At 37.0% G+C, this 27243-nt stretch overlaps 1 protein-coding gene across 2 annotated transcripts; it reads right to left on the reverse strand.

Moving 5' to 3' along the window:
* Nucleotides 1-201: 201 nt before the first annotated feature.
* Nucleotides 202-27243, reverse strand: LOC132096342 (ras GTPase-activating protein nGAP-like). Of its 2 annotated transcripts, none has more exons than XM_059501632.1 (15): nucleotides 27138-27243; nucleotides 22741-22853; nucleotides 13697-13850; nucleotides 12625-12723; nucleotides 11966-12520; nucleotides 11735-11879; nucleotides 11502-11646; nucleotides 10547-10783; nucleotides 10039-10240; nucleotides 8087-8265; nucleotides 6165-7125; nucleotides 5948-6079; nucleotides 5661-5863; nucleotides 4129-4216; nucleotides 202-1464 (listed from the first exon to the last, which is right to left on the reverse strand). In XM_059501632.1, the coding sequence occupies exons 1-15, from the start codon at nucleotides 27171-27173 to the stop codon at nucleotides 1297-1299; spliced, it is 3417 nt and encodes a 1138-aa protein (XP_059357615.1). In that variant the 5' UTR covers nucleotides 27174-27243; the 3' UTR covers nucleotides 202-1296. The 2 variants fall into 2 exon arrangements, with proteins under 2 accessions (XP_059357615.1, XP_059357614.1); XM_059501631.1 differs by having other exon boundaries at nucleotides 8087-8286.

The following is a 27243-nucleotide window of genomic DNA, read 5'->3' on the forward strand; positions in this document are numbered from 1 at the left end:
GCTCAGGTTCATTAACTAACATTAACTGATGCATTTTTTTTTAAATAATGTAAATGTAATATAAAACAGTATAATATTGAATACAACAATATTTAATAGCAATGACTCTTCTTTTAGTAATGTGCATTAATGCCAATAACAGCAAAATGAATGGAACCAGAAATGCTAAATCAGTTTCAGGTCACAACACAGACAACATGATCAATGAGGCCACAATCCATCTTTATTCGATGCTCAGCTATCAACTCTGAGACTGAAAATGAAATATATCGCTACAAGAACAGCAAACATTGAGGAGTTCTGTGCCACAAAACGTTAAAGGCATCGATGCTCATATGGACAGAGTGAGAACACAGTGGAAAAACAATGACTTTCAATAAAAGCAGCAGACAAACAATAAACAGGATCAGAAAGAGGGCAGTGAGACTGTACATTGGTGTTTTCACAGCACTCTGGTCAGATACATAAAACACATATAGGGCAAAAAATAAAATGTTAAATTGGGTTGAGTGCCAGTAAAATAGCCTACATATCTGTCAGAATGAAAATTCTGTTCAATTAATTCAGTTCAACATTTTAATTAAACCCACTGCTTCAGTCATATTTTTAGCAAAATTAATGAACATTTATTTCAATTTATTGAACATCATGTTCTATATTTGTTGTAACTGAACTGTGGCTGGCTTAATTGTGTCCTTTTTAATTTAACTAAAATCAGTCATAACACCTTTTGCTAGATGATAACGAAACAATAATAATTAAAAAAAAAATAGAAAACTTGTGTTAGAAAACCGAGTGCATAAAATCGCCTTTCATCTATTTCTGCCTGTCAGATTCTGCAACTTGAGGACATTTACAACTACGGCCGATACCTATGTGCTTTTCTTCATATTTTCTTTTAAAACAGTTCTATTTTAAGATATGTACATCTCCTTCATATATCTTAGGCAATAATTAAAAATCTGTTTGCAATCTTAAATCTGCATTTATGCATAAATCAGTATTTAAAAACAAAACAAAACACAAACTCACTGACTCAGAACCGAAGCTATGCTTTACTCTCCCACGCAATCTCAAAACACTCCTCTGCAGTAGCATTTCTGTACAGAACCAATATTAGATAATGTTTATATACACATTAATAACCAGACATTCCTTGCAATCGCAGGTAGACAGTAGTCAGTCAGTTTAGGCATATAGTCTAGGTACTCAGTCCGTGTTGAACTCGACCAATCGGTGCTGGTGATCTGTCTGGTAGCACCAATCGGCAAGGCTCATCAAGTCCATGAGCACCAATCAGCAGCTGCTGTTCTTGAACTCTCCGTTCTCAGTGATGGAGAGCTTGGTAGGGTTGGTGGGCGACAGGCCGTTGCGGAGGTTGTGCATGCTGTATCGCTCTTTGACCTGAGTGAGGGCACTCATCAGCCGAGAGTTAGCTGCATCCAGGGAGCTGATCCTCTTCTCCTGCGAGAGAGAGCGAACGAGAGAGAGAAGCACATTCAAATTTAAGATTTTAAGATATCTTAATTTATAAATTAAATAAAAAAAAAATATGCAAGGTTGCATTATAATAGATTACATTTTATGCATAATACTATATGTGTAAGTAAAGAAAATACAAAAAATATATTATAATAAATATTATATATAATGGTCCATTTATTATTATATTACTAATATATATTACATACAATTTATTAAATATATATACACACACACACACACACACACACACACACACACACACACACACAAAATTATAATATAATATGACATTTTATGCATAATACTATGTGTTTAGAAAATACAAATAAATATATTATAATAAATATTATATATAATGGTTAATTTATTATTATATTATTAATATATATTACATACAATTTACTATTAATATTATAATTATTATTAATTCTACTAAACTCTCCACAAAAATTTATAAATTTCTATCTCTAGTATATTTATTTTTCAAACTTGATATTACATTTAACCATGAATATTCCTTTGAAAAGATTCAATACAGGTAAAATAATATCGTAAAGAAATGACATTGTCTAAAAGGGAAAATGGTGGACATAGATGGTGAAACTGAATGTGTTAGCAAAAAAAGTGCAAAAATAAATAAAATGAATTAAAAAGAAAGTAAGTAATGATTTATCATGTATGTTTTGCAATAAAATATAACCAAATCAACTCTATCTTCATTTCATATGGAAGATAATTTTAAAAAGAGAAATAACAGCAGATGTGAATAGGGCCAATTAATAATTTGTGCCAGTCTGACAGCGGTCAGGCAAGTGAACAATCACATGTGCTACAAGCACATACACGCAGAAGAGAGAGTTTGTAAGGACAGCAATAAACAGGACAACTCAAATCCTGTATAAGCAACAGATGCAGACAAAAAAAACAACATAAGAGACCATCATTACACATTATATAGTAAACCGTGCTGGGAGTGTGGCAGCATGGGCAAAAAGGAATTGACTAGGCAAAAATAAAAAGGAGAAAATAAAAAACAGCAGCCCAAGCTCCAGTTCACAGGTACCAGGTAATGAATCTGCTTAGAGAGATCCCCATCAACACACATTCCTCAACAGCATCACACTAAACATCAGCTCTGACAGCTTAGAAATGTGGAAAAAGCATGAACATTTACCAAACACAAGGAGAATTTTTAAGTATGCAAACGTATTTAAGTATCTAGTTTAAAGGTAAAGTGTGCAATTTCTATGCCAATGATAATGTCAAGGACAGTTTTATTCTGCCTGAAGTACTTTTCATTTCCTGATTAGAAATCCTACATACTTTCTTTAAGATGAACTGTTACTACTAGCACTAATGTTTCGTAATTTAATATATATAAAAATATTAATTAAATGGAAAATCCATCATTTCATCATTTACTCACCCTCATATCGTTTCTGTGGACAGTAAAAAAACTACTTTATTTCGAAGAAAGTTGGTAATTTTGGTTCTCATTGACTTCCACTGTATGGACAAAAACAATGGAAGTCAGTTTGAACTGTTGGGTTGAAAACATTCTTTAAAATATATTCTTCTGTTTTCCTTATAAAAAGAAAAAAGCAAAAACTGGTTTGGAACAACATGAGAGTAAATGATGACAGATTTTTCATTTTTGGATGGACAATCCTTTTTAATATCTAATAAATAATTGAATATGAATAAAATAAAATCAATTACCGGTACATTTAAAGTGAATACATGTATAATATGTAACATGCAAACTGACATACATTATTGTACCCAATAATTCTTCATACAGTGGACATAACAGCTGACCGCTGTTCAACCAAATTCATTACATACCTTTCTATCAAAGTTATCTGATATTATCAAAATTATTTGTTCTGACACAGTTTAACTCTTGAGTTCTTGTCATATTTTATTACCATGTTCTAAACTATAGTGAATAAACTGTGATAATGTGAGAAATCTTGAAGGTGTCTGAATAAATTTTGGTTTGATTGTAGATAAATGTATACATTTCTAGTTAAAATTAATATAATAAATTTTTTTGGTTAGCTTACATTTTGTATCCTATATTCAATTCAATCAGAATTTTTTACAGAACATATATGTATATAAATAAAATAATTGATATGTACTATTACATTCTTGTTTATTATACTTTTTTGTTATAGTGATCGCTCTGCAATTTGGATAGAGCGTCTTTTAAAACTGAAAAACTACACACTTCACACTTAACCTTCGTTTTATGATATCATCTGAAGTGGAGAGAAACAAAATGGCTTAGAGGACTGAGTGTTGCAAAGGTTCAGGGCAGGGATGGGTGTTGGATCGGGGTGCGCTTACATAAGCCTAGCTGCTCTGCAGGAGCAGAACGGTCTGCTTGTACTTGCCTGCTGGTATTACCTCAGTTCCATTAGTGACCTGGAATTCAGTAGGACACAGTAACAACGAGCCAGTCAGCAGCCTGTTTGCTTTAATACCATCTGAGGTTTAGCAGGGAGCTCAAAGCATACCACTGCGCAGCACACACAGGCCAGCTCCTCACAACCAGACAGTAGACTAAGATAAGCTCCAAACTCTCACTCAAGTTAACCTTGCATTTATCATGCTGGTTAATATGGTCATCTGTAATACCTGTGCATCGATTATCTTCTGCTTGGCGTCTATGACCGCTTGCATCTCTGCATGGTCTCTCTTCAGTTCTTCCTCCACGGCCATCAGCCTACGAGCCACAATGACACAAACCTTGTCAGATTTCACATGGTTTTGGAATATCAAATAGTTTCGACATTGCAGATTCGGTTGTTTAAGTTGGATAGTTTTGTTTATGTACAAATTAAAGGTAAAAAGGTAACACTTTAGTATAGACACTAGTGTTATCAAAAGTGTCGACTTCGGTACAATGATTATCGCTTCACGCTCTTCACCACGCTTGCACAGAAGCACATGGACTGTCTGACAGCTATGTCTATCAGCAGATCCCAAATATATCTGCACATAGATGGAATCGCTGACAGACGCCTGCTTTCAAACACTCCTGTGTGAGCGCGAAGCAATGATCATTGTAACCAATCACAGTCATATCTGTTATACGCGTGAACACAATGGCCAATCAGCGGTGTTTAAGAATCCACTCAACAGCGCTCAAATGTTAGCAGGAAACTGACACAGAAAAATTTCAGTACCCACTGATACCGAAGACTGTACTTTTGACAACACTAATAGGGACCAATTCTCACTACTAATTAGATGCTTATTAGCATGCCTATTAGGGGTGTAATAGTACGCAAAAATCACGGTTGGGTACGTACCTCGGTTTTAAAGTCATGGTTCGGTTTATTTTTGGTACAGTAAGGGAAAGAAATGCAAACATTAAACTGCAGGTTGTTTATTACTATAAACTTTTTTTAACAAGTTGTTAAATTTGTTTTTTTTTTTTAAATACTTTTTAATAAAATATATAGAAAATAAAAAAGAATAAGAAATAAAATACTGGTGCAAAGTTCTCCACTAAATAAAATACTCTCAGTCTCAAACCAATATCATATAATAAAATATAATGAAAAATATAAATAAATAAAACACGAAAATGTCCCTTTGTTCCGCACACAAAATATTGCATTCGGTCATTCGGTACACATGTGCACCGTACCGAAAGCCCTGTACCGAAACGGTCCGGTAAGAATACACGTACCGTTACACCCCTAATGCCTATTATTAACATATTGGCTTTTTTTTTTTAGCACTTATTAAGCACATGTTCTGCATGACCATATTCTACATCCCTAATCCTAACTAATACCTAACATTAACAGCTACCTTACTAACTATTAATAAGCAGCAAATTAAAAGCTTATTGAGGCAAAAGTCATTGTTTAATGGGTTATTAATGGTGAGAACTGGACATTAAAATAAAGTGTGACCGGAAAAAAAATCACTTACAACTTAAACACATTCGTACCTTAAGAAAGAAAGAATAAAGATAAAACAGCCTTTATACAGTATTGTGTAGTTAATCAGCAAATGTAAAGATATAAAAATGATTTTACTAAACATTTACTTAATATTTAGACTGTAATTTAAAGTTTGCAACCAAAAGCCTAAGATTATATACTTTATTATATACACTCCTTTGTTATATACTGTAAATTTGGTCATACACTCACCTGCAGATAATACTCTTCATCTGGCTGTCTTTCTCCTCTTGTTGTCTACGCAGACGGTCCTCACTGTCCTCCAGTCGAGACTTGTATTCTAAGAGCAGCTTTTGCATCTGCTGTTCCTGTGCTAGAAGCCGCCTTTCATATTCCTCCAGTCGCCGACTAGACGCCCGCAGACGCTCCTTCAGTTTTGAGATTTCCTGTTCGTACTTCAGAGAAAAAGAGTATAACCTCTTAAAACTTACTACAGTGATTACCTAAAGCATATTTTCAGCAGTTCCCCCTCTTTGTACCTTCTCTACATGTTTGGCATCATCTTTGCTCGGTCCTTCCTCTTCCTCATCTTCAAACTGGCCATTATTCAGGACCCATGCTGCCGTTCGCTCCACTGGGGATATGGTGACTGACTCTACAGGTGACTGTACCTTATAGACAAATGCAAAGAAAGCATTATTTGGGTTCCAACATGTCTGGATAAAACGAACTCTCTTTCCTCATCTCGGTCTATACCTGTTTGGTGCCTCGTCCTCCTGGAACTGAACTGTCTCTGGAGCACGTGGACTGCTGTCTGGATCTCTCACCGCTTTGCTGCATGGGTTCAGTGTTGACACTGCTGCTGCTACGCAGGGAAGTGCTGTGAGGAAGCGATCTTGGAGTTCGCACCCCTGCGTTTCCTGCCACCAGCCCCACTCCTCGACTCTGTTGCTCCACCTTCACGATATGCGCTGTACCTGCACTGCTCTGCCTCGGTACCGCCACAACCTGGGCTCCCAAGTGTTGGTCTGCCAGGGGAGGGTGCCAGCGTGCTGTGGGAGGAGGCGTTTCTAGTCCCTGGATGCTTTTGCGGGTGAGTTCTTCCTCCACGCTGCTGGTGGAGGGCATCCGTGCTCTGGGAGTAGCTCCCCGGCCCCCTGACGCACTGGGACTGGCGCTACGAGAGCTGCCTGAGCTCAGGTTCTCCGAGCTGGAGTCTGGCTGAAGGGAGTGGGTGGAGTGTGTGGACTGGGTGGAGTGCGTGGATTGTGTGTGCAGGTTACTGAGGTGGTAAACAGGGTTTTGGAAAGACAGCGGTTGCAGGCTACGCTGCTGGCTGAGGGAGGGGTGTATAGGACGCCGCACTTGCGGGGCACTTTGCGGCAAGTTATCTCTTAGTTGGGGAACTTTTGGATGGACAGGGGGCTGGTGGAGGTGTGGAGGTGGGACAGGGCCAATGGAGGCCTGAGAGCCCACTCGGCCTAATCTAGGTGGGGCTTCATTGAGAGAGTTAGGACCCGGATGCCCCTGTGCAAGGTAAGAGTCCTGCAGGTCCATTAGAGATATACTGCGTCCATTCGGTAGTGGACTGTCTCGCTCCTCTTTGTCAGAGAAGCTCATGCTGTGAGTGGAGGACTGCTGACCCAATAAAGGATGCTTCCCTCGGACTAATGCCTCCATGTGCTCCTGGACAGGAGATTTGATGCTCCTCATTTCACTGAGGAACAAGATACAGAAGAATGAATATGAGAATAATTACCAGTTCTAAATGCAGTCTTTGGAGAAGTGTGGTATAAGTCACAAATGAAATGGCATGAAAGGGAAACTCACCCTATCTACACTCTAAATGTGCAATCTCTTGTGAATGATTCATCCATGCATACATTTCTTTCTTTTGACTTTTTAATATGTGACCCCGGACCACAAAACCATTCTCCAGTCGCACGGGTATATTTGTAGCAATAGCCAACAATAAATTGATTGTATGGGTCAAAATTAGCGATATTAAGTAAATAAGAGTAATGTTCCATGAAGATATTTTTTACATTTACTACCGTAAATATATAAAAACGTAATTTTTGATTAGTAATATGCATTACTAAGTACTTCATTTGGACAACTGTAAAGGCAGTTTTCTCAACATTTAGATTTTTTTGCACCCTCAGATTACAGATTTTCAAATAGTTGTATCTTGGCCAAATACTGATGATGTATAAATACCAATTTCATAAAATTTACCTGTATGATTTTATCATTAAAATTGTCATAACTTAATCTTCTGGTAAAATGATAAGAGTTACCGCCCTAAATTTTTTATCTTTTCAATAACCTGCTTCACTCTTCACTTTATGTCACAGTAGAGAAGAAAAGATCTGTCGCTACTTCCATTACATCGAATCTTAAACCAGAAATGGCCCTTTAAAATGTCATGTTTCCAAAAGTTCAAACATGGCACGATCACAATACATGTGAGAATCAATGATGTTCTTCTCCATTTAGGAACGCACCACGTTTGGTCTTGTGGATGAGCGACTAACTACTATAATTTTGGAACAACAACCAAATCATTTCAGTCTGTTCCTCACACAAAGCTTAATTGTGGCATTATGTCATTTGGAATATAGCGCAAGTGTCATACATGAAGTAAAATAATATAATTAAATCCAGCAATGTCCTACCTGTCTGCTGGGTCTTCAAATATTCTCTGCAGTCCTGAGGACACACTCCCACTGATGTCATGAGCGGAGCTGTGGTCCTGGAAGCGCCTGATCTGCTGCTGGATGGGGGTGGGGCTGGACAGCGAGCGGGTGATATCGCCAAGTATACGCGGCAGGGGCCCCAGTTTGGCCACCGTCGCCTGCAGGAAGGAATTGTCACCCTGGGTTGGCGCGTAACCACATTATGGACCACAGAGGGCAAACACACGGAGCCCGAGAGTTTGAGGGTGCAGATGGCAGATTGGTGGGTTGGCAGGAGGTTTTTTTTTTGGTTGGTCGAGATAGTAGGCACCATAATGCATTGGTGGTAGGACAGCGTAACCATGGAGACACAGTGTGTCGGACAGGAAAGGGTGGAATGGATAGTGGCATGGGCAAACAGAGGAGAAAACAAAAGGAAAAGAAAAGTCAAATTAGGGATAAATAAAAGAAAAACCAAACACATGCTTCTACAAAAATGACAAAAGTAGTTCCAAAAACAAAAAAACAGAAACAAACAATGTAAAAATGGTCAAATGCAGGCCATGCATCAAACAACAACAGAAAGTTATGTCTGGGACAAGATAAAAGATAAAAGAAAGGTTGAAATGAATTAACTCATGGCAGGAAACAAAAATAATGTGCAGGGAGGTTTTAATCGCAGTCAAAACAAAACCATGCTCCAGACGCAACAGGTCAGCAAGGGTTAGGGAAAGTGTGTGAATGCGCTGTGTCCAATGCCATTAAACAAAAATTAACCTTGAGGCTAACTTAACCTAAACAATGAGTTACAACATTAACACTGCAAACAAGAGCAAAGCTTTTTTTGTTCACACACAGCTGTTTAACAGTACTGCAATATCAGGTTGAACATTTAAAAACGTTTAGTGGGGATCAAGCATTACTGACATGAAGGACACAGCTCAACAGAAGACATTTGCGGCAATACCTCTGAGGTATGAAATGCGCTTCCTGATTTTGAGACATGGCCATTCTTAATTAATACTTAAATGTGCACTCGGTTTTCTTTTTTCACATTTATGTTGAGTAGCATTCAAGTTGCATTTGCTTGTGTCTCAAGGAAACAAATCTCCCAACTAATGCTGTAAAATAAACATTAGAGGCAGTTTGTACTACATTACTATAATATTGAAGGTTAAAATTATAATACTAAAATAAACTAAAGGTTAACATTAAATTACATTAAAATATTTCTACTTCAATTAAATTAACATTTGAAATATAAACAATTAAAGGGTGGCTGTCAAAAAACTTCTGGTTTAAATACTGAAGAACCGTAAAATGTTTAATGATTATGTTATATGGTGCAGATATTTAGCAAAATGCTCCTCTCTAGAATGCTCTCTCTAGTTAATTTTTCTAGCTGACTAAAGTTTATGCTTACCAAATTTGTTTGTTTGATTTTCTGAGGTAAATGTGATGTTTTTTGAATATTGTAATAAAATGCACAGAATTTTGAAATCTGAGACTGAGACATTTCATATCAAAAGTAACATAACACAAAGCTTACTGCGATTTATTGGATGCGATGCGCAATACAATATGCTGTTCAATAACTGAAAACAGGTTAGTCTAGTTGATTCTTTGGATTTAAGAATCAATATTGTTTCGTAAAAATATGAATTTAACAATATTAACAATATTGTTTTGATTAAAAATGAGAAATCTTTTTTGTCCAGCCCTGGTAATTACTTTTTTCCCCTATGTCAAACATTTAAAAAGGAAAAAAAAAAAAAAATAAATACTGAGTGCAAGAGGTTTACATAACGTTTTTTACACCCCCCACTGTTACACCTTTTGAACAAATTGAAGCTCAGCTGTTGTAAATCTCTGTAAAACCAGACATTAGCCTACGGTAGATTTTGTTGTAAGAGGTATAGTTGCAGTATAATGGTTTGGATGGATTTCTGTACCTTGTCCAGCTGAGACACCACCTCCCACAGCAGTGAGTGTAGCACCGACAGCTCACGGCCCAGGTCAATGTAGCCCTCAAAGCCCGGGGTGTTGGAGATAGTCTCAAGATTCGAGATTTCAAGCAGAAAACGGGTCATACCAGCCCACTCGTGCTCCAGGAAGTCGTTCATGAAGGCCATGTACTCCTCTTTATTTCCAAATCTGATGTAACCCAGAATATGAAATGCATAAGAAAATCAAAAGTACTGAGAGGGCTCAAAGGCAGACAGATACTTAAGTTTCATGATGACTGCATTTACACACAAAACAATATGCCAATATTAATACAAAATATTAAATGAGAATTTTGCCATACACTGATTATCTAAGTGTCACCTGATTTCAATAACAAAATGAATCCATTTTGACTCAAATTCCCATTTTCACATTCAAAATTTGAAACTATTTAATATTATGAATTATATGAAGTAATCACTGTGTACTGTATGAAGGGTTTTCCTGACATACTTGGCAAAGTTAGCGAGATTCTGGATGACTTTGGCAATGAGGGTGAGTGTTCGAGAGGTACGGTCGTCTGGATACTCCTGCATGAGACTGAAGAGTGAAGGGGACATGATGGCAGGGCACAGGAAACGCAGGAAGAGCGATGCACTAATCAGACGCTGACTGATGTCCTGCTTCCCTCGAGCATGACACTGCTGCTTCCATGATGCAAACACCTCCTTCAGTTCCCGTGGAAAAACACTGACCAGAGCACAGCAGCAGGTTAGGATGGAACTAATGCAATTGTAAGCATGGGAATATGAATAAACTACAAACAAGAGCAATGAAGTTGTATTTCTAGTTACCAGTAGAAACATTGTGAAATGCATAAACATATACAGCTGTTCGAAACTTTGGGGTCGGCAATATTCTTCATGTTATTGAAAGATATTTCATATGCTTGCCAAGTCTGTAAAAATTATTACAATTTAAATATTTTTTTTTTGTTTAAATATATATTTTAAAATTTAATTAATTTCTGTGATGGCAAAACTAAATTTTCAGCAGCCATTACAGTGTCACATGATCCTTAAGAAATCAGTATTATTATTATCGATGTTGAAAACTTGACATTTTTGTCAGGATAAAGTTAACTCGTGAACTCGTAAGAATATATTTGATTTATTTTTTTGTGATAACTGTCTTGATAATTGTCACTTTATAAAAATTTATAAATCTATTACTGACCCCAAACTTTTTAATGATAGGGTAAATCTGAATTTATAACAATAGTCTGAAAAAAAAAATCCATTTGCTGAATTTATGAATAATTTTTTTAAACAAGAAACAAGAATGCGCACAAGAAAATCACAGTTTTTAATTACCATGTTCTCAACTTTAAATTGTTTCTGTTGTTATTCAAGCTTCTACTTAGCTACTACTGAAGTTTGTGTCTAGTTCTAGGAACTGAAAAAGTTACCAGTAAGAGTTGATGATCTTGCAGAAGGCCAGCTCACAACACATCTTCAGGTTACTTTGGTGCTCTGGAAGCTCATTGCTGGAGCATTTCGATGGGTCTACTTCACAATTTTCATCTGACTCATAAAGGGCTTTAATAAACTCTCCTACAAAGCAAACACAAACACATAAGTAAAGGGTCTGCTTGTTACACAAGCTTCTTAATAAACACACCAAGGTAAACGTTTAACTTGCCTAGTGCATCATGTAGGTACTTCTGTCCCACCAATTTGAGGTATTCTTCAATGGCTTTGGTGGCTAGCGTGTTTTCCCTAAAGATCAGCACGTCATGATCAGCACAGCGATCTACCTCTGACATCACCAGATCCGTTAGGAAGTCCTAATAAAGAAAGTTCAATCAATGTCTAGTCAGAAACTAGTGATTATAGCTAGTTTAAGGTATTGAGATCTCAATTGGCATCGTACCTTCGCCCGTCCCGTACTCTGCAGTATGTGCACGAGCGCACTGGCCATCTCCTCTTTGTTCTTCACGCTGATGACAGGCTCCAACACAGAGCACAACATGGTATAGTTATTGGTCACAAACTCCGCAAACTCTTTGTACTGCTCCATGGGCAGGATGGAGACAGTCTGGAAGCGAGATTTGATGCGGATGGAGGGGCCTCCACCTTTGATTTTGCTGGCGGTGGGGGTGCTGACCGAATACCATTTCTCCACAAACTGCCTTCCCATAACTCCCTGCACCGGTATGTTCACCAGGCCCACATAGTTGTTTTTGTCCTTTTTCTTTTTCTTGTCCGCATCACGATAGATGTGTACAGTGATGCTCTTAATGGACGGAACGCTGGAAAACTCAAAGTGTTCCCCCCAGAACAGGCAGTCAGAGCGGGTTTTGCTGGTGGTGCGGGCGAACAGCACGTCATCCAGACACAGCTCACAGAAATACTTCTTTTTCGGCGGCAGATCTTTGGCCTCAATGATCCACAAACGGAGGACATTTTCCCCTCTTCTGCGGTTGTCCTGGTGATGGAATGACACGGATTGAACCACAGAAGCTCATTTTAAGCATAAAACAAGCGTGCATGATTTTGCATTGATTAAAATAACAAGCATCTTATGGTCACCTTATTAGGCTGCACAGTTCTCTTGAGGTTCTCCATCCATTTGTCCCGTTCAGCAGCAGAGGAGCAGCTGAAGCACTTACTTCCACCTGAGTGTGCCACCTACGTGATGAGGCCGAGAAATTCAGCAATTCAATCAAATGAAGTAAATCATTCATTTGATTCAGATGTTATAAATAACTGAACTGTATCCAATATAACCCTTCCAAAATATTATGTGGTGTGATGTCAAGATATTTACACAATAGTAAAACGTTTGGGGCTGGTAAGAATTTATTTGTCTCTCTAAAGAAATGTATATTTCTATTCGACAAGGACATATTAAATTGAGCAAAAGCAAGAATAAAAATGTTTATTTCTATTTCAAATAAATTATGTTCTTTTGAACTCAAAGAAATCGAAGAATCCTGAAAAATTAATTGTTTCCATTAAAAAATGGTAACACTAAGAATAATGGTCCATTAGTTAATGTGAGTTAACTACTTTAGTTAACATGATCTTAGCAAGAACAATCCTTCTTCAGCATTTATTAATCTTAGTTGATGTTAATTTCAACATTTACTAATGCATTATTCAAATCAAAAGTTGTGCTTGTTAACATTAGTTAATGCACTGTGAATTAGCATGAACTAATAACGAATAACTGTATTTTCATTAACATTAACAAAGATGATTAAATACAGTAATAAATGTATTTTTCATTGTTTGTTCATGTTAATGAATGAACTAACATTAACTAATGGACCATTATTCTAAAGTGTTACCAAAAAATAAATAAATAAATAAATAGCACAAATATTTTCTAATTTAATAATAATAAGAAATATTTCTTGAGAACCAAATTTGCATTCTTGAATGATTCCTAAAGGAATATGTGACATTAAATACTGCAGTAATGGCTGTTAAATATTTTGCTTTGCCATCACAGGAATAAATTACATTTTAAAATGTATTAAAACTGAAAACAGTTAGCTTACATTGTAATAATATCTCACAATATTACTAGAAAGCATAAGATACATATTTCGGATTTGAATGTGATCATGGGAATAATGCTAAGAGGTGAAGTTTGTACCTCAAAGCAGAAGTCTTGTCCTAGAATGCTGCTGTGTAAAGGTTTGATGTAGACGTCCTCCTCCATACTCAGATCCAGAGCTTCAACAGCGCTTCCTGGACTCAGCAAAGACTCATGGGAACAGGCCTCCTTCAGTTTGGGCAGGCCTCGTGACCTACAACAGCACACAGAAATACAGAAACTTGAACTCAATTACTTATGACTCAGCCAGATCAATTAGTAATTATTACATCCTCTCTTCCGATTCTGGATACACGTGTCCTCAGCCACAGGAGATTCAATATGCAAATGAGAACTGTGACAAACAGTTTTGGCTCAGAAAGACTGATTATAATCTCCTATGAGATTATAAATAAATGAGATGAGAAAATAAATTACAGAGCTTGGCCACATGGAGGCAGTCAAACATAAGAGAGTGAGTGTTTCAGATAAAAACATAATTTCATTATACAGCCTAAACACACACAATAACCAATTTCTACGTCTTTACCTCAATTAAAACATTATTAATTATATAATCAATCGTGAAACAAATTCCATAATCTCCCTGCTTCCAGAATGAAAGTTTATACCTACGAAAAACAACTAAAGATCCACTTGAAGGAGTATCCCAAGAGCATATCAGGAGATTAAGGCATTCCCTGAAAAGAAACGAAGACTCCAATCCAATACTTTCACTTCATTTTTTTTGATGCAGGCATAGAGCTACTTCACCGTAGCTCAGGTGAGGTTAAAAAGGAAGCAGAAAGCTGATGTGACAAACAAGAGAGAGGGCTGGCCAATGTTAAGTCCCCTTGAGAATGTTACCATGGGGACCGCCCTATGAGGAGCTGAGGAGCGAGAGATGAGTTGACTACACAAACATCTTAAACACTTCCACACACACACACACACACACACACACACACACACACACACACACACACACACACACACACACACACACACACACACCTACACTCCACACCTGAACTACTGCCACACTTGCACAACACCCACACCTTGACATTACTCACATGATTGCGTTGTTTAATGAGAATTCAGTCTTAAGATGAGACCAGAAAAGAAAATACAGTCATATCACACATTTACATATATACTGTTCTACTGTGTTTTTGAAAGAAGTATTTTATGCTCAACAAGACTGCATTTATTTGATAAAAACAGTAAAACAACTGTAATATTGTGAAATATTAGTACAATTGAAAATAACGGTTTTCTTTTTATACATTTCCGAATGTTCATTTTAAATTTAAAATATTGTTTCAAATGTAAAATATTTTAAATAAACATATTCCTGTGATGGAAAAGCTGAAATTACAGCGGCTATTTCTCCAGTTGTGAGTGACACATGATGCTTTAGAAATCATTCTAACATGCTGATTTGCTACTCAAGAAGCACTTCTTGAAAACTTACATTGTTTCTTATAGTAAAAACAATTGTGCTGTTTAATATTTCAAAAGAAACTTTTTTGTAACATTATATTAGTCACACTGGATCAATTTAATGCATCACTTTTAAATAAAAGCATTCATTTATTTTAAATTCTTACTGACCCCAAAGATCTGAATTAAAGAAAATATTAAATATAAAAATAATAATAATAAAAAAAAAAAAAAAAAAATAATAATAATAATAATAATAATAATAATAATAATAAATATATATATATATATATATATATATATATATATATATATATATATATATATATATATATATATATATATATATATATATATATATATATATATATATATATATATATATATATATGTCATTAAGTTATAATGGCCTAATTTTGGTTTGTGTGTAATTATATTTTCAATTTACTGAAAATGGGCCCTTGCTTAATAAAAGTATTACTTCAAAATATTACAAGAAACAAACAACTATACTTACTGACGTTTATACATTTATAGATATGCCTGTACAATCAATGTGTGTTTTACAGCAGACCAATATAAAGACTGACCGCAGACTCAGAGTATAATACAATGACAGTATGTAATACTCCTACATAAAAGCCTAAAGAAAATGATTGATAGGAGAAGACAGCTACTCCTCTAATGTACTGTAACACACATTCTCATTTAGTTCTGTGCTGAAGACCAGAGAAAGATACTTACTGAAATGTGCAGTTTTAAATCAGTGTTTTTTGCTTGTTTTTAAGTTTATATTTACTATAACGTTGCATGCAGTGACTTTGTACATACGATCAGACAGTTGGTCACGCAACATGGACTATCCTGGCATAAGTGCCTAATAGAAAAATCTGCTGGCATCAGTTTTTCTCGTTATGAGAAATTGTGGTGATGCCTGCTGATATAGATAAAAAACAGATGACCACAATGACTGGCCTCTCATCCGGCTCACGTCCCAACAGAACCCAAACACAGGACCCATCATTTATCACAAAACATCTATTATCTGTCCACATTACCACATATTTACCCTGAGATATGATCTTTCAGTCAGAATAGAATATAATTCAGGTAAACAGCCCAGATATTGCGAAACAACAACAACAGCAGCAAAAAAAAAAACAATACATCATCTCAGGTTTGTAAACTGACTCTCAGCCTAAGTGAACTGATTGAGGTTTGTAAACTGAATGCAAATGCATATGACAAAGTGAAGTTCAAGAAACATCTATCCATCTCCTCCAACCAAACAGTATCTCCTTCCATCTCTATTTACAAAGACATGGTTCATTGTATCAGACATCTGATGCAGAAACAGCAGGGTGACTCCTGATTGAGGGCTCACTTCCAGCTTTCGATACGTTTCACCTACGCTGACTCGGACAGCTAAGCAGATCAGTGCACAGTCAGCCCGTATCCGGACACAGCTCTCCCACATTATCCAAGAAATCTGATCAGTCCGCTGGGGCTGCGGTGCCACATTCAAGCTCTTTATATTCAAAGCTTCCAAGTCCACTATGAATACAGGACTAGTATTTTCATTCAGACCACATAGTGAGAGGTGATTCTGCTACAGCAAAGGTCGATTACTTCAAAGCCTCTAATGTGCTATTTACATTTTCTTTTCAGCTACGAGTTCAAATGTTTTCCCATAGCCAGGTATTCAGCAAAGCCAAGAAAGCAGAAAACTGTAGCCTTATCTGAACAGAGGTTTAGTCAGCTTTGGCTAGCACTTGGCATGATCACAATGTGGGAACCTATTAAGTTTGGGTGCATTTTCTTTTGCTTTGGGTACTTCAGAAAAAAGCTTCATGGTACGTTTGACAAATGTTTTTGTAGTTTGAAATGTAAATGAACAACCAATCAAATAAATAAATAACATGAAATAAATAATAATCCCCACATAATGAATTTTTGGGATAGTTCACCCAAAAATGAGAATTCTGTCATTAATTACTCACCCTCATATCGTCCCAAACCCGAAAGATGACCTTCGTTCATCTTTGGAACACAAATGAAGATATTTTTAAAAACATTAAAAACATTATTATGACAAAATTATGAGTGAAAAACAAACTGGCAATTTTTGTTATCAGTAATGTACATTAGTGTGTATTGTTTTACATATTTTGCTATTTGGTTAAATGTTTATTTTTATTTTTTTCGGTTTGAACACCTGTATAATGGTGGTTATCAATTCACTTTAGGATTAAAAGCAGATTTTGATTTATTTTGTTTATTTAGATTAGCATATTAGTAGCACACTGTTTGTTAATGCCTTATTCTGCATGACCATATACTAGATTCCTTAACTTTAACTACCTCACTAACTATAAGCAGCTTATTAATAGTTAATTGAGGGAAAACTCTTAGTTAACAGTGAATATGTGTTCCCCAATATAAAGTGTTACCATATTTTCATAGTGTGTGTGATATTATTAAAAAGCTAATTTTTAAAAGCATCTCAGTCACACAGAGTAGCAAATGATATGACATTGTGTAGTCAATGTAGTCAATAGTAAATGAGTGAACGAGTCAGCAGTTTTAGACAGCCTATATGTATGAATGCATAAAATGTTGCTTAAGTTGTTTCAAGCGCCTCATGAATTTTGCACCTTGGCGAGATTTCATGCAAAACTTCCAGTTTTCCATCCTCTCTTTCCACTGACAGCTACTAGCAGTTGTTGCAGAAGAAAGTCTCTCAGCATAGTGCTGAAAATGACATTATTACTAAAGCAACCGATGCAGATACACTTCAAGTTGACTACACTGAACAAACAAATCATATTTCACCACTTGCAAAATGAAAGTAAGGACAGGGAGTCCTAAAAATCAAATATGAAAACAAATTGGAATTTTCTGCAGTATGAAAAAATGAATGAAGTTCTATGGGCTACATTTATGGTACATAAACAAGGAGATAATGCAAATATAGTACTGTTCAAAAGTTTGGGATCAGTAAGTTTCTTTAGCACAAAATCAGCATATTAGAATGATTTCTGTAGCATCATTTGACACATGATGCTTTTTTAAAGATCATTATTTTGTGTATTTGGTGTAACAGAATATGTTGACATGCTTTAATGTAAAAAACAAACAAAAAAAAACATTATTTTTCAAATACTGTACATTATTGTAGGTCCTCTAAGCCCCGCCTCTCTCAAATGCATAATTTTCAACAAAGTCCCTCCTTCTGACAAGCGCAGTCTGCCTTTGATTGGCCAGATGACCCACTGCATTATGATTGTCCAAACACTGCAAGCACTCATCGGAAATGTAACACCCCTTTCCATAATAATGGAATACACAGCATCTCCCTGACCTGGCTGCTTCAACACTAACGTTTTCTTTGTTTGTGCATTTACCACATTTGGGCGGTATTACGCAAATCTTCCCACATAGTGACGTAGACATGTGGCGGTGATTTTGAATGAGCCCTTTTAGGGGGGCATGGCAGAGTCTTAACTTTGATAAAGGATATCTCTTTGGATTTGAGACTTTAGTCTTTGCAACTTTACAGATCTTCTTTATGCACCAAGAGCTTGTAACAGTTTAGCACTTCCGTGTTGTTTCCAAGAGAGGGAGTGGAAGGTTGCTGCTTGGTTGTAATTCATTTCAATCAAACTGTCACATGCAGTTCCTCTGTCTTGGCCACACTATAACAGCTACACTATCACATGCCCCACAACACACACGGAGTGTGTTCCTGGCATTACTTTATGATCAAGAGCTCCTCACAAACAGATGCACTCAATCCACAAGGAGCAGCATAAGAAATCAGCATGATTAGAATCGCGTCTCCTCCTCATCTGTAGTCTAACCGCAGCAGCAGTGGCCATTAGAGTATACAGAAAGAACAGATACACCAGCAACATCACAGCCAGAGCCCACAGTCTCCATCCAGTTCCAGCAAACACAGACAAAAATGGTGGAAATACAACATCTGGTTTGTCACCACAGGTAGCCAGCCCTAATTCAGCCCCGAAGCCTGTGACACACTGTTTGTGTAGTAATAAAAAAAATGACTTTCCCTAATGCTATTAACAGCCGTTTATCCATTAGTCCTCCAGCTGAAGTAAGAATTACAGAGCTTACACACCAGATTTATTTTGTTTAGAACAAATAGGAACTTTAAAATGGTGATTAATAAAATATTTTTTGTCTAACAAAACAAAAAAAACACCAAAGCAAAACAAAGACCAAACCAAACCAAAAAACACCAAAGCAAAACAAAACAAAGCAGAGCAAAACAAAAAACACCAAAGCAAAACAAAACAGAGCAAAACAAAAACCAAACCAAACTAAATCAATTTAATTTCAACAGAACACAGTTAGAAAGAAATAGATTTATTTTTGTTAGAACACATGGGACATTTTTAATACCAGTCAGTCCCTCCAGGATTTCGGGACTGCTGAATTATCACAAAATCAAGCAAACGCCACAATTTTCGCAAAAGATCGCAAATTTTCGTAATTGCCACAACTTTCACAGCACTTCAATGCTTTAAGTATTCAGGGAACTACACTGTGACCAAAATGGTCGCATATGCAACCTTTTGAAATGCCACTGCGACCCTAATTTTTATGGGGTCGCAAATGTATCACTGATTATTTTTGTACCTACTTATGTGCAGTGTTGTGCATGAACGCGTTCAATGAACGACGTTTACTGAACGTGTTCATATTTTCGCCGAACGCTGAACTGAACGAATCACTTTTCATACAATGAACGTGAACGAGAGCGGCGCTCACTCTGGCAGGAATGAACAGAACGCGTAGTTCACGTTCATGCTCATTTGAAAAGTCAGGTTTTACCAGGGCTTAATTTGAGCCGGAACATGTTCCGTCACCTCCGACATTGGATCCGGCACCTCCTGTGTCACTAAAATGAATTGCCTAAATGAAAAAGAAAATTACTGTTTGTGTAGTGTTCAGTGTTTGTGACACATGACTTGCGCGCTTGTTGTACTAGTTGAGATTGCTGTTAGCCTCGATCGTTTGACGCAGGGGAAAAATGTCAAAAAGACAGGAAAGTTTGCTTAACTTTTTCAAATATGCTGGACAGTCAGATCCCAAACAAGCAAAAATCGTTTCCGCTGATCAAAAAGGAGACCACGATATCTCGTTATTTCGACATAATAAGGGGACATTCTAATCTGCATTAAGCCACATTAAGCGTTCTTATAATGGTTTTCTATGGGAGGAAAATGCTTAACCGTTCATATTATGGGCTCATCTGATTTTTTGTACATAGCATAGCCTATTTGTTAGGATTTTAGTATCATAATGATTAGGCTAATAAATGCACGCACAATTATCCGTGAACTTGATTTGAACAAATGCCTTTCAACTTGTGTGTGCAAAATTCAGAATTAAATTAATGTGCAGAAATTTGTACAAATATAGAGTAGGCTATGTAGGCATACTATACTGTTGTAGCCATTAAAAAAAAGCACGTTTCATATTTGTTAAAATATTATAATTTTTTTTTTTCCATTTATGTTGATTTATGAAAAGTGAACAGCACGACCGAGTAAGATAGGATGCGCAATATGAGACATGGAGCGGGTCAGACATGATTTTGACCGTTTGTTATAGAAAGCCTTTCTTTAAAGTGAATTTGGTTTTGTATAAATTTAACAAAGGAACGTGAACTAGTTCGTTTTTAGATATGTGAACTTAGTTCATTTAAAAAAAAAAAAAGAACTATGAACATGGACTAGTTCATTATCATCTGTGTGAACTGAACTTTGAGCTAGTTCTTTTTAAGTATGAACTGGCACAACACTGCTTATGTGTTATGCTATAATTTAATATGAGCATTTATTAAAACAAATGTGTGTCTGGAGCCTATACAGTGGTTTTTTTAAGTCATAACAGTGTTAGAAGAATGTTGTCTGTGGTATATTTTCACTGCAAAACAATAAGAAATGCCGCAAATTTTAAGAAAAGCCGCAGCAAAATCAGTCATTTTGATCACAAAAAAACAAAAACAAAATAAATATAAAATAAATAAATAAATCCTGAAATCCTGGAGGGACTGACCAGTCAATATTTTTCAGGTATAAATGGTAGTTTGGCCCCTGCTAACCAGCCAAAGTATTTGTAATACAGTGCAGTCAAAAGATTTTTCTGATCACGCCAAACATAAATTAAGTAAAATGAATCCAAACTTTTGACTGGTAGCGTAAGTGCAGTTTAAATCGCAGCTTCAGCACAGTAGCTTCATTAGGGAGGAACTGCCAGAAAGGTTCTGCCAGTGAGCTGTCAGACTACCTGAAAGGTACCTTATGCCTGAGATCTTTAAAACAGATCTCATGTTATGCCAGGTCCCAGCACAGCATATTTTCCAACCAGCTGCTTGTTATAAGTCACAAGCATGAATTCAAGCTTAAAAGTGCCATAGAATGCATTGATACAATATTTTATGTGTGTATGTTAAGTTTTATCTCAAAAACGCCTCCCTTTTCAGACGAGTGCGGAGCAGTCAGTGTTGCCAAGTCTGCGGTTTTACCGCATGTTTAAGCAACCCCAATAATGTGACATTTAGCCCCTAAAATGCCAATTTTACCATGGGTTTCCCACCAAAAACATGCATTTTACCCCACCGGAATGCGATTTTTAATGGGGGCATCCCCCTTAAAATGTGATGGGCTAGTATGAGTAGCAATTAGGTGGGTTTTGTTGTGAAAACCTGGCAACCCTAGCTGGAGCTTGAAGAGCTCATGCTCGCGGGCATACCAGTGCTAGGGTTTAACTGATGGTGACCATGTTACTGACTTTACATTGCTTCCAAATGCAATTTTTAACTACCACATTCCTATCTACGATCATACAATCATAGCACATGAAGGCAGAATTAGTGAAAACAGGCAGAGACAATGGTAGTTTTAGCAACATTAGCCTTACAGAGAGCCTAGAAGCTCTTCTGGAAAACAAGATATGATGCGTGATGCTTACTTCGTCTATAGTCTGGATGTTTGTGCTTGAAGTGTTGGTATCGATTCCTCTTTCAGAAGCAATCTATGCACAACTCCAGCGCTGAACTGACACCTCGTTTGTGAGGCAGTCCGGTGTAAAATGTTAGCACAAATGTATAGGACTTTTCAATTTTTTTTCTGGGACATTTCCTTCGAAAATGAAAGTTAACCACCGTGTCCTCGGTGGTCTATGGAGACTCCTATGTTCGTTGGTGCATCCAAACACACCACACTTTAAATGGCTCTTTGGTGCTGAGATTATACCCCCAGGAGCTTTTTTTTTCACATACTGCGGCCACACAACTGTGTTCAAACATCTATTAAAAGTGATTTTCGCATTTATGGCACCTTTAATTTTGGCTTTGTTATATAAGCATAGATGTTTATAATTAAAGAAAAGTGGATAAAAGTAAAGCTACTGCTTTACCTATAAAAGTTAAGTAGAAAAGATAATCAATTCAAATATATATATTCAATAAAATGAAGATCTGAATTTATCATTTTGAATTTAAAGATAACCGTACATCTGTCTCTTAAATTCTGGTCAGAGACACACAAAAAACTGAAAGAAATTCAGTGAGGTTCAGTCAAAGTTCCCTCTGAATACTTTCATGAGAAACAAACAAGTGTAAGTTGTACCTGTCATTTTCTGTTGGTCGTAGCGATGGGAGTCTAAAGCTTGTGTTGCGATCCAGCTTTGTTTGACTCTTCGTTCTTTTGATGGATCCTTTCAGTCGTTTGCTTAAAAAACCCTGTGAAGCAGAAGCACAGATACATTCAGATGAGTTCCTATGAGAAACTCATGTTTTTCAGTCGATGAATGACGGCTGAGTGTGAGGCTGTGCACGGCATGACTCAACCTTGCTCATGAGTAAGCGTCTGCATATACAACGATAAAGTCATGATCAATTATACATGGACACCACTCGCTGAAAGACCCTGAGAACATATGACAGAGACAACGGCACCATCACGACAAATGAGACGGCAACTTCCCAAAGACTTCATTGACCTTTCAAAAGCAGGTTTGAACATTAGAAGACAGGCAGCTGAGGTAAAATCCAACAGACAATACACTCCCCAGAGTAATATGGGACAGCCAAGGCCGGCTGAATAGTTTACCGTCTGCTTGTAGCACAGTCAGTGCTTGCTCAATGTCTTGAAGGAAAACAAAATATTAATAAGTAACCAAGTCAGAGTGTTCAAACGGCCACCTGCGGATACATACGTGAGTAATATTTGGCTCTGGGTCAGAATGAGCTGTTCTTACGAGGTGTGTTAGTTTCAGCAAAACAGAAAGGAAGAAAAAAATAGTCCGCATCAACATATCCATTCATGTCCAGTGAGAGTGTGTTAACTCATTTCAGTTAGTAGGAGTGAATTGTGAAATCTGACTGAATAAGTCTGATTTTCTGGGAGAAGCAACCCAAATGAATGAACGAACAAAAACACGAATAAAGGAGAAAATTAGTATATTTATTTAATATATTTGTATTATTATTTTCTGATTTTGAACATGAAAATAATTACCGACTTATCACATTTGCTAGAATTTTCCCTACGAGTCAGAAAATATGACTACTGCCTAACCTGTCTTACAGTGAATTTACTATTCCGAAGAAAAGAGGAAGCAGGAAGAGAAAACCAGGAAGAAATCTATCTGTGGTAAATCACAGAGGGTTAGCTGAGCGGCTATACATCAAAATCAAGTAGGACAATGACAGTGTCAAAAAAAAAAATAGGGCAGCGGAAGTGAGATTTGTCATGTTCAGATGTGTTCCAGACTGTAAGCAGGAGAGCGTTTGGCTAGTAAAAGGCCATTAACAGAAAAGAAGTGAGATTGTATGCGATAAATGAGTCACTCCTAATCAGAAGAAAGATGAGAGAAAGCTTTATGTTTAAAAAGTGAAATAGAGAGGGTAAAGAGAAGTGAGAAGAAGAGAGAGAGAGCGATGAAGCACTAATGTGGAGGGCGTTGCTGTACAAAGTTTTAGAAAGGGCATCGTTTGGAAATTGTCCAGCAAAGATCAAAATATCTTTCAAATTCTTGTGGATTATGTGGACACTTAAACACCACAACATTTGAAAAGCTTTTAGTAGCAAAATCGCTGGCATAAATACAAAGTTAGTCCTCACTAACAGTTTCCACTCTTCTGGGAATCATGTGACGAGTGCTGCTGTATCTTTAAATTCAGGCCGTCCTACAGACTGACAGGCTTTCAATGCAATCTTCACATAATTCATATATCAATTATATGCTGCCTCAACAGAGCTCTTTAATCCCAATGCACCTGTCAATCAATGCTTCCATATTCTTAATAGAAAATGACTTGAGCTGTAATGAGACTTCATATTCAAAACACATCCAACATCCAAGTCTTTTATCCGAGTGCACCAAATCAGTTCACTTGTCTAGGAATTTTGTGACAGAGAGACAAATATGCACGATTAATCACTTAGAGAATGATACACAGAAATGCTGGAGATATAAATATATGCCTTGTCCCACTTCCTGCCTGGTTAAAAATATCTTCAAACAATTTCTAATGCTTCTCAGAGGCACAGACTGTTTCCAGAATGTGCCTTTGTTACAATATAGTGATCAGAGGGAGCGTCTGCTCACTGTTCATGCAATGCAGCTCTGAAAATACTGCATAAATAACTTAAAAAGAATGTGAAAACTCTAAAGGTATGTGCATAGGGCTGTCGCGATAACCGCAATATTGTAATACCGCGCTATTGACAAGCAAACCGCAGAGGAAAGATAGCAACCGCAGAACCCGCGACAACCGCAGTGTTCAGTTTTTTTTTTTTTTTTTTTTTTTTTTTATGAGGCTGTGGCCTTCTTGTTTTTTCAATTTGTCACTGTGCATTCAATGTTAAATAAATTAATGATACAATATGGTTTCGACTGTAATTTTGTAGCGTTGTAGCTTTATGGTGCTTCGTTTTTTTTTTGAATAGGCCGGCTGAAACGATGTCAAAACCTAATGTCACGTCGCCAGTTTGGGAACATTTTGGCTTTCAACCCAATGAAAAGGGTGAGCCAGCGAATATAGATGAGCCGATATGCAAAATGTGCTGCAAAAAGGTTCCTGTGACGCAGCAATACATCTAATTTGAGGTCATCGGGACATTCTAAAATGCTTAACGTGAAAAACGCTTAACGTGAAAAACGTAAAAATCACTGTCTTAGTACATTAAGCCACATTAAGCGTTTTCTTATAACGGTTTTCTATGGGAGGAAAAGGCTTAACGTGTTATTAAACGAGTTGCATTCATATTCAGGGCTCATCTGATTTTTTTTTATAGATAGTATACTTTATTAGTATGATTTTTAGTGAGTTTGGTCTTTTAATATCACTGTCTTAGTACATTAAGCCATGTTAAACGTTTTTCAAGGTAAGCGTTTTAGAGTGTCCCGTCATCCAGCGCAGCTGCCCCCTCAAGCATCAGGTCGCGGAGCAACATCAAAAAGAACAGCTGAGACCGGCCGACAGTTAGGAGTAGCTGAAGCCTTTGCGAAATCTGTAAAATACAGCCGTGAAAGTAACAGGCATACCTGCTGAAGTCACGGACAACCTCCACGTCAGTGCCCAGAGAGCGTGAGCAGATAACGAGCTCCGTACGCTTTCTGCATGAGGAGTGCATCGACTCCAACGCGAATCCACTGTCCTGGTGGGCCAGTGGTGGCACGATAATCAGTCTAGATTTCCGCTGCTGTACAAAGTCGCGCGCAAATACATGTGTAATACATCATGTTAGAACTCTTTGATTTCTTAAAAAAAAAATTATTGGAAAACGCATGTTCTTGTTGCTGTTTGGCATTTAACAATAAACAAAAATGTTTTAAAATGTGTCTCTCTGTCAGTTAAAAAAGCAACAATATATGCTACATAACTCAATGAATGAGCTTTGTATGCAGCAAAATCAGGATAAATTAGGTATGTAAAAAAAAAAAAAACGGCGGTAATACTGCATATCGTGCTATTGAGCCACCCATAATAACCGCAGGGGAAATTTCTTAACCGCGACAGCCCTATATGTGCATGCACCATATATACATACATCATTGTGCTGAACTTCTGTCCTCACACATAGGAATTAGCCTGGAATAAGGAAGACCATTAGTGGCTGGAGATAAACGGAGGAGGACGACACTTCACTAATCAGGGGCTCAAGAGGGTAATTAAAGTGGGGCATTTATCCCAAGCAGGAATTCTGCTCTATTTCTACATCAGTGCAGTGTGACATGCAAAAGACGATGATTGATAGTGGGGACTAAGTAACAGCAGCGACACTAATATGAAAAATTACAAAATTTAAAGCAATTTACTGTCGTTTCAAACCTGTATGACTTACTTTCTTCTGAGGAACACAAAAGAAAATGTCTCAGTGTTGTTTGTCCATAAAAGTTAAAGGGCTGCATGTTGCTTTAAATATCTTTTGTCTTCCACAGAATGACACGAGGGTGAGTAAATGACAGAAATTTAGTTTTTTTTTGGCTAAATGTCCCTTTAAAGCAATTTTTTCAAATGACAGCTAATGTTGAAAACGAGTTCAAGCTAGATTTTTGGTTATATTTGTTTGTTCAAAGTTTTATTCATCATTCAAAACTTGACAAGCCATATTGGTTTGGAACAACACAAGGGTGAGTGCATGATGGCAATTTTCATTTTTGGTTAAACCATCCCTTTATATTTTTGACAGCGGCTCAGTCGTCTCCACAATAGCATAGTTTTTCCAGTCACTTTTTCCATAGTTTAGCAGTACAGAATTGCAAAGATTCACAAACTTTTTAATAAAACACTGAATTGTGAATGGAACTTAACAGCTGAGCAAGTTTAGGCAAAAAAATCAAATGCTCTTCTAAATAGTAATGAACTTTAGCATTGCTGAAGTCCACATAAAGACATTCAGGAGCCTAAAAATGACATAACAGCTGAAGAAGAAGCTGTGAGAAGATACTGAGGCCAGAGAGATGTGATGATGAATTGGTATAATGCTGATATGAGTGCTTTGCGAAATGAACTCACAGGCACTTTGAAGGGTGAGGAGTTGGGGGCATCCATGGAAATGTTCTTCTCCGAGCTGCCCAGCCCCGATATGCTCCTCCGTCTGGGAGAGCGCTCCGCGGACGCT

Source organism: Carassius carassius, chromosome 20, assembly GCF_963082965.1.
Source record: "Carassius carassius chromosome 20, fCarCar2.1, whole genome shotgun sequence".
In the NCBI taxonomy this organism is placed as follows: domain Eukaryota; kingdom Metazoa; phylum Chordata; class Actinopteri; order Cypriniformes; family Cyprinidae; genus Carassius; species Carassius carassius.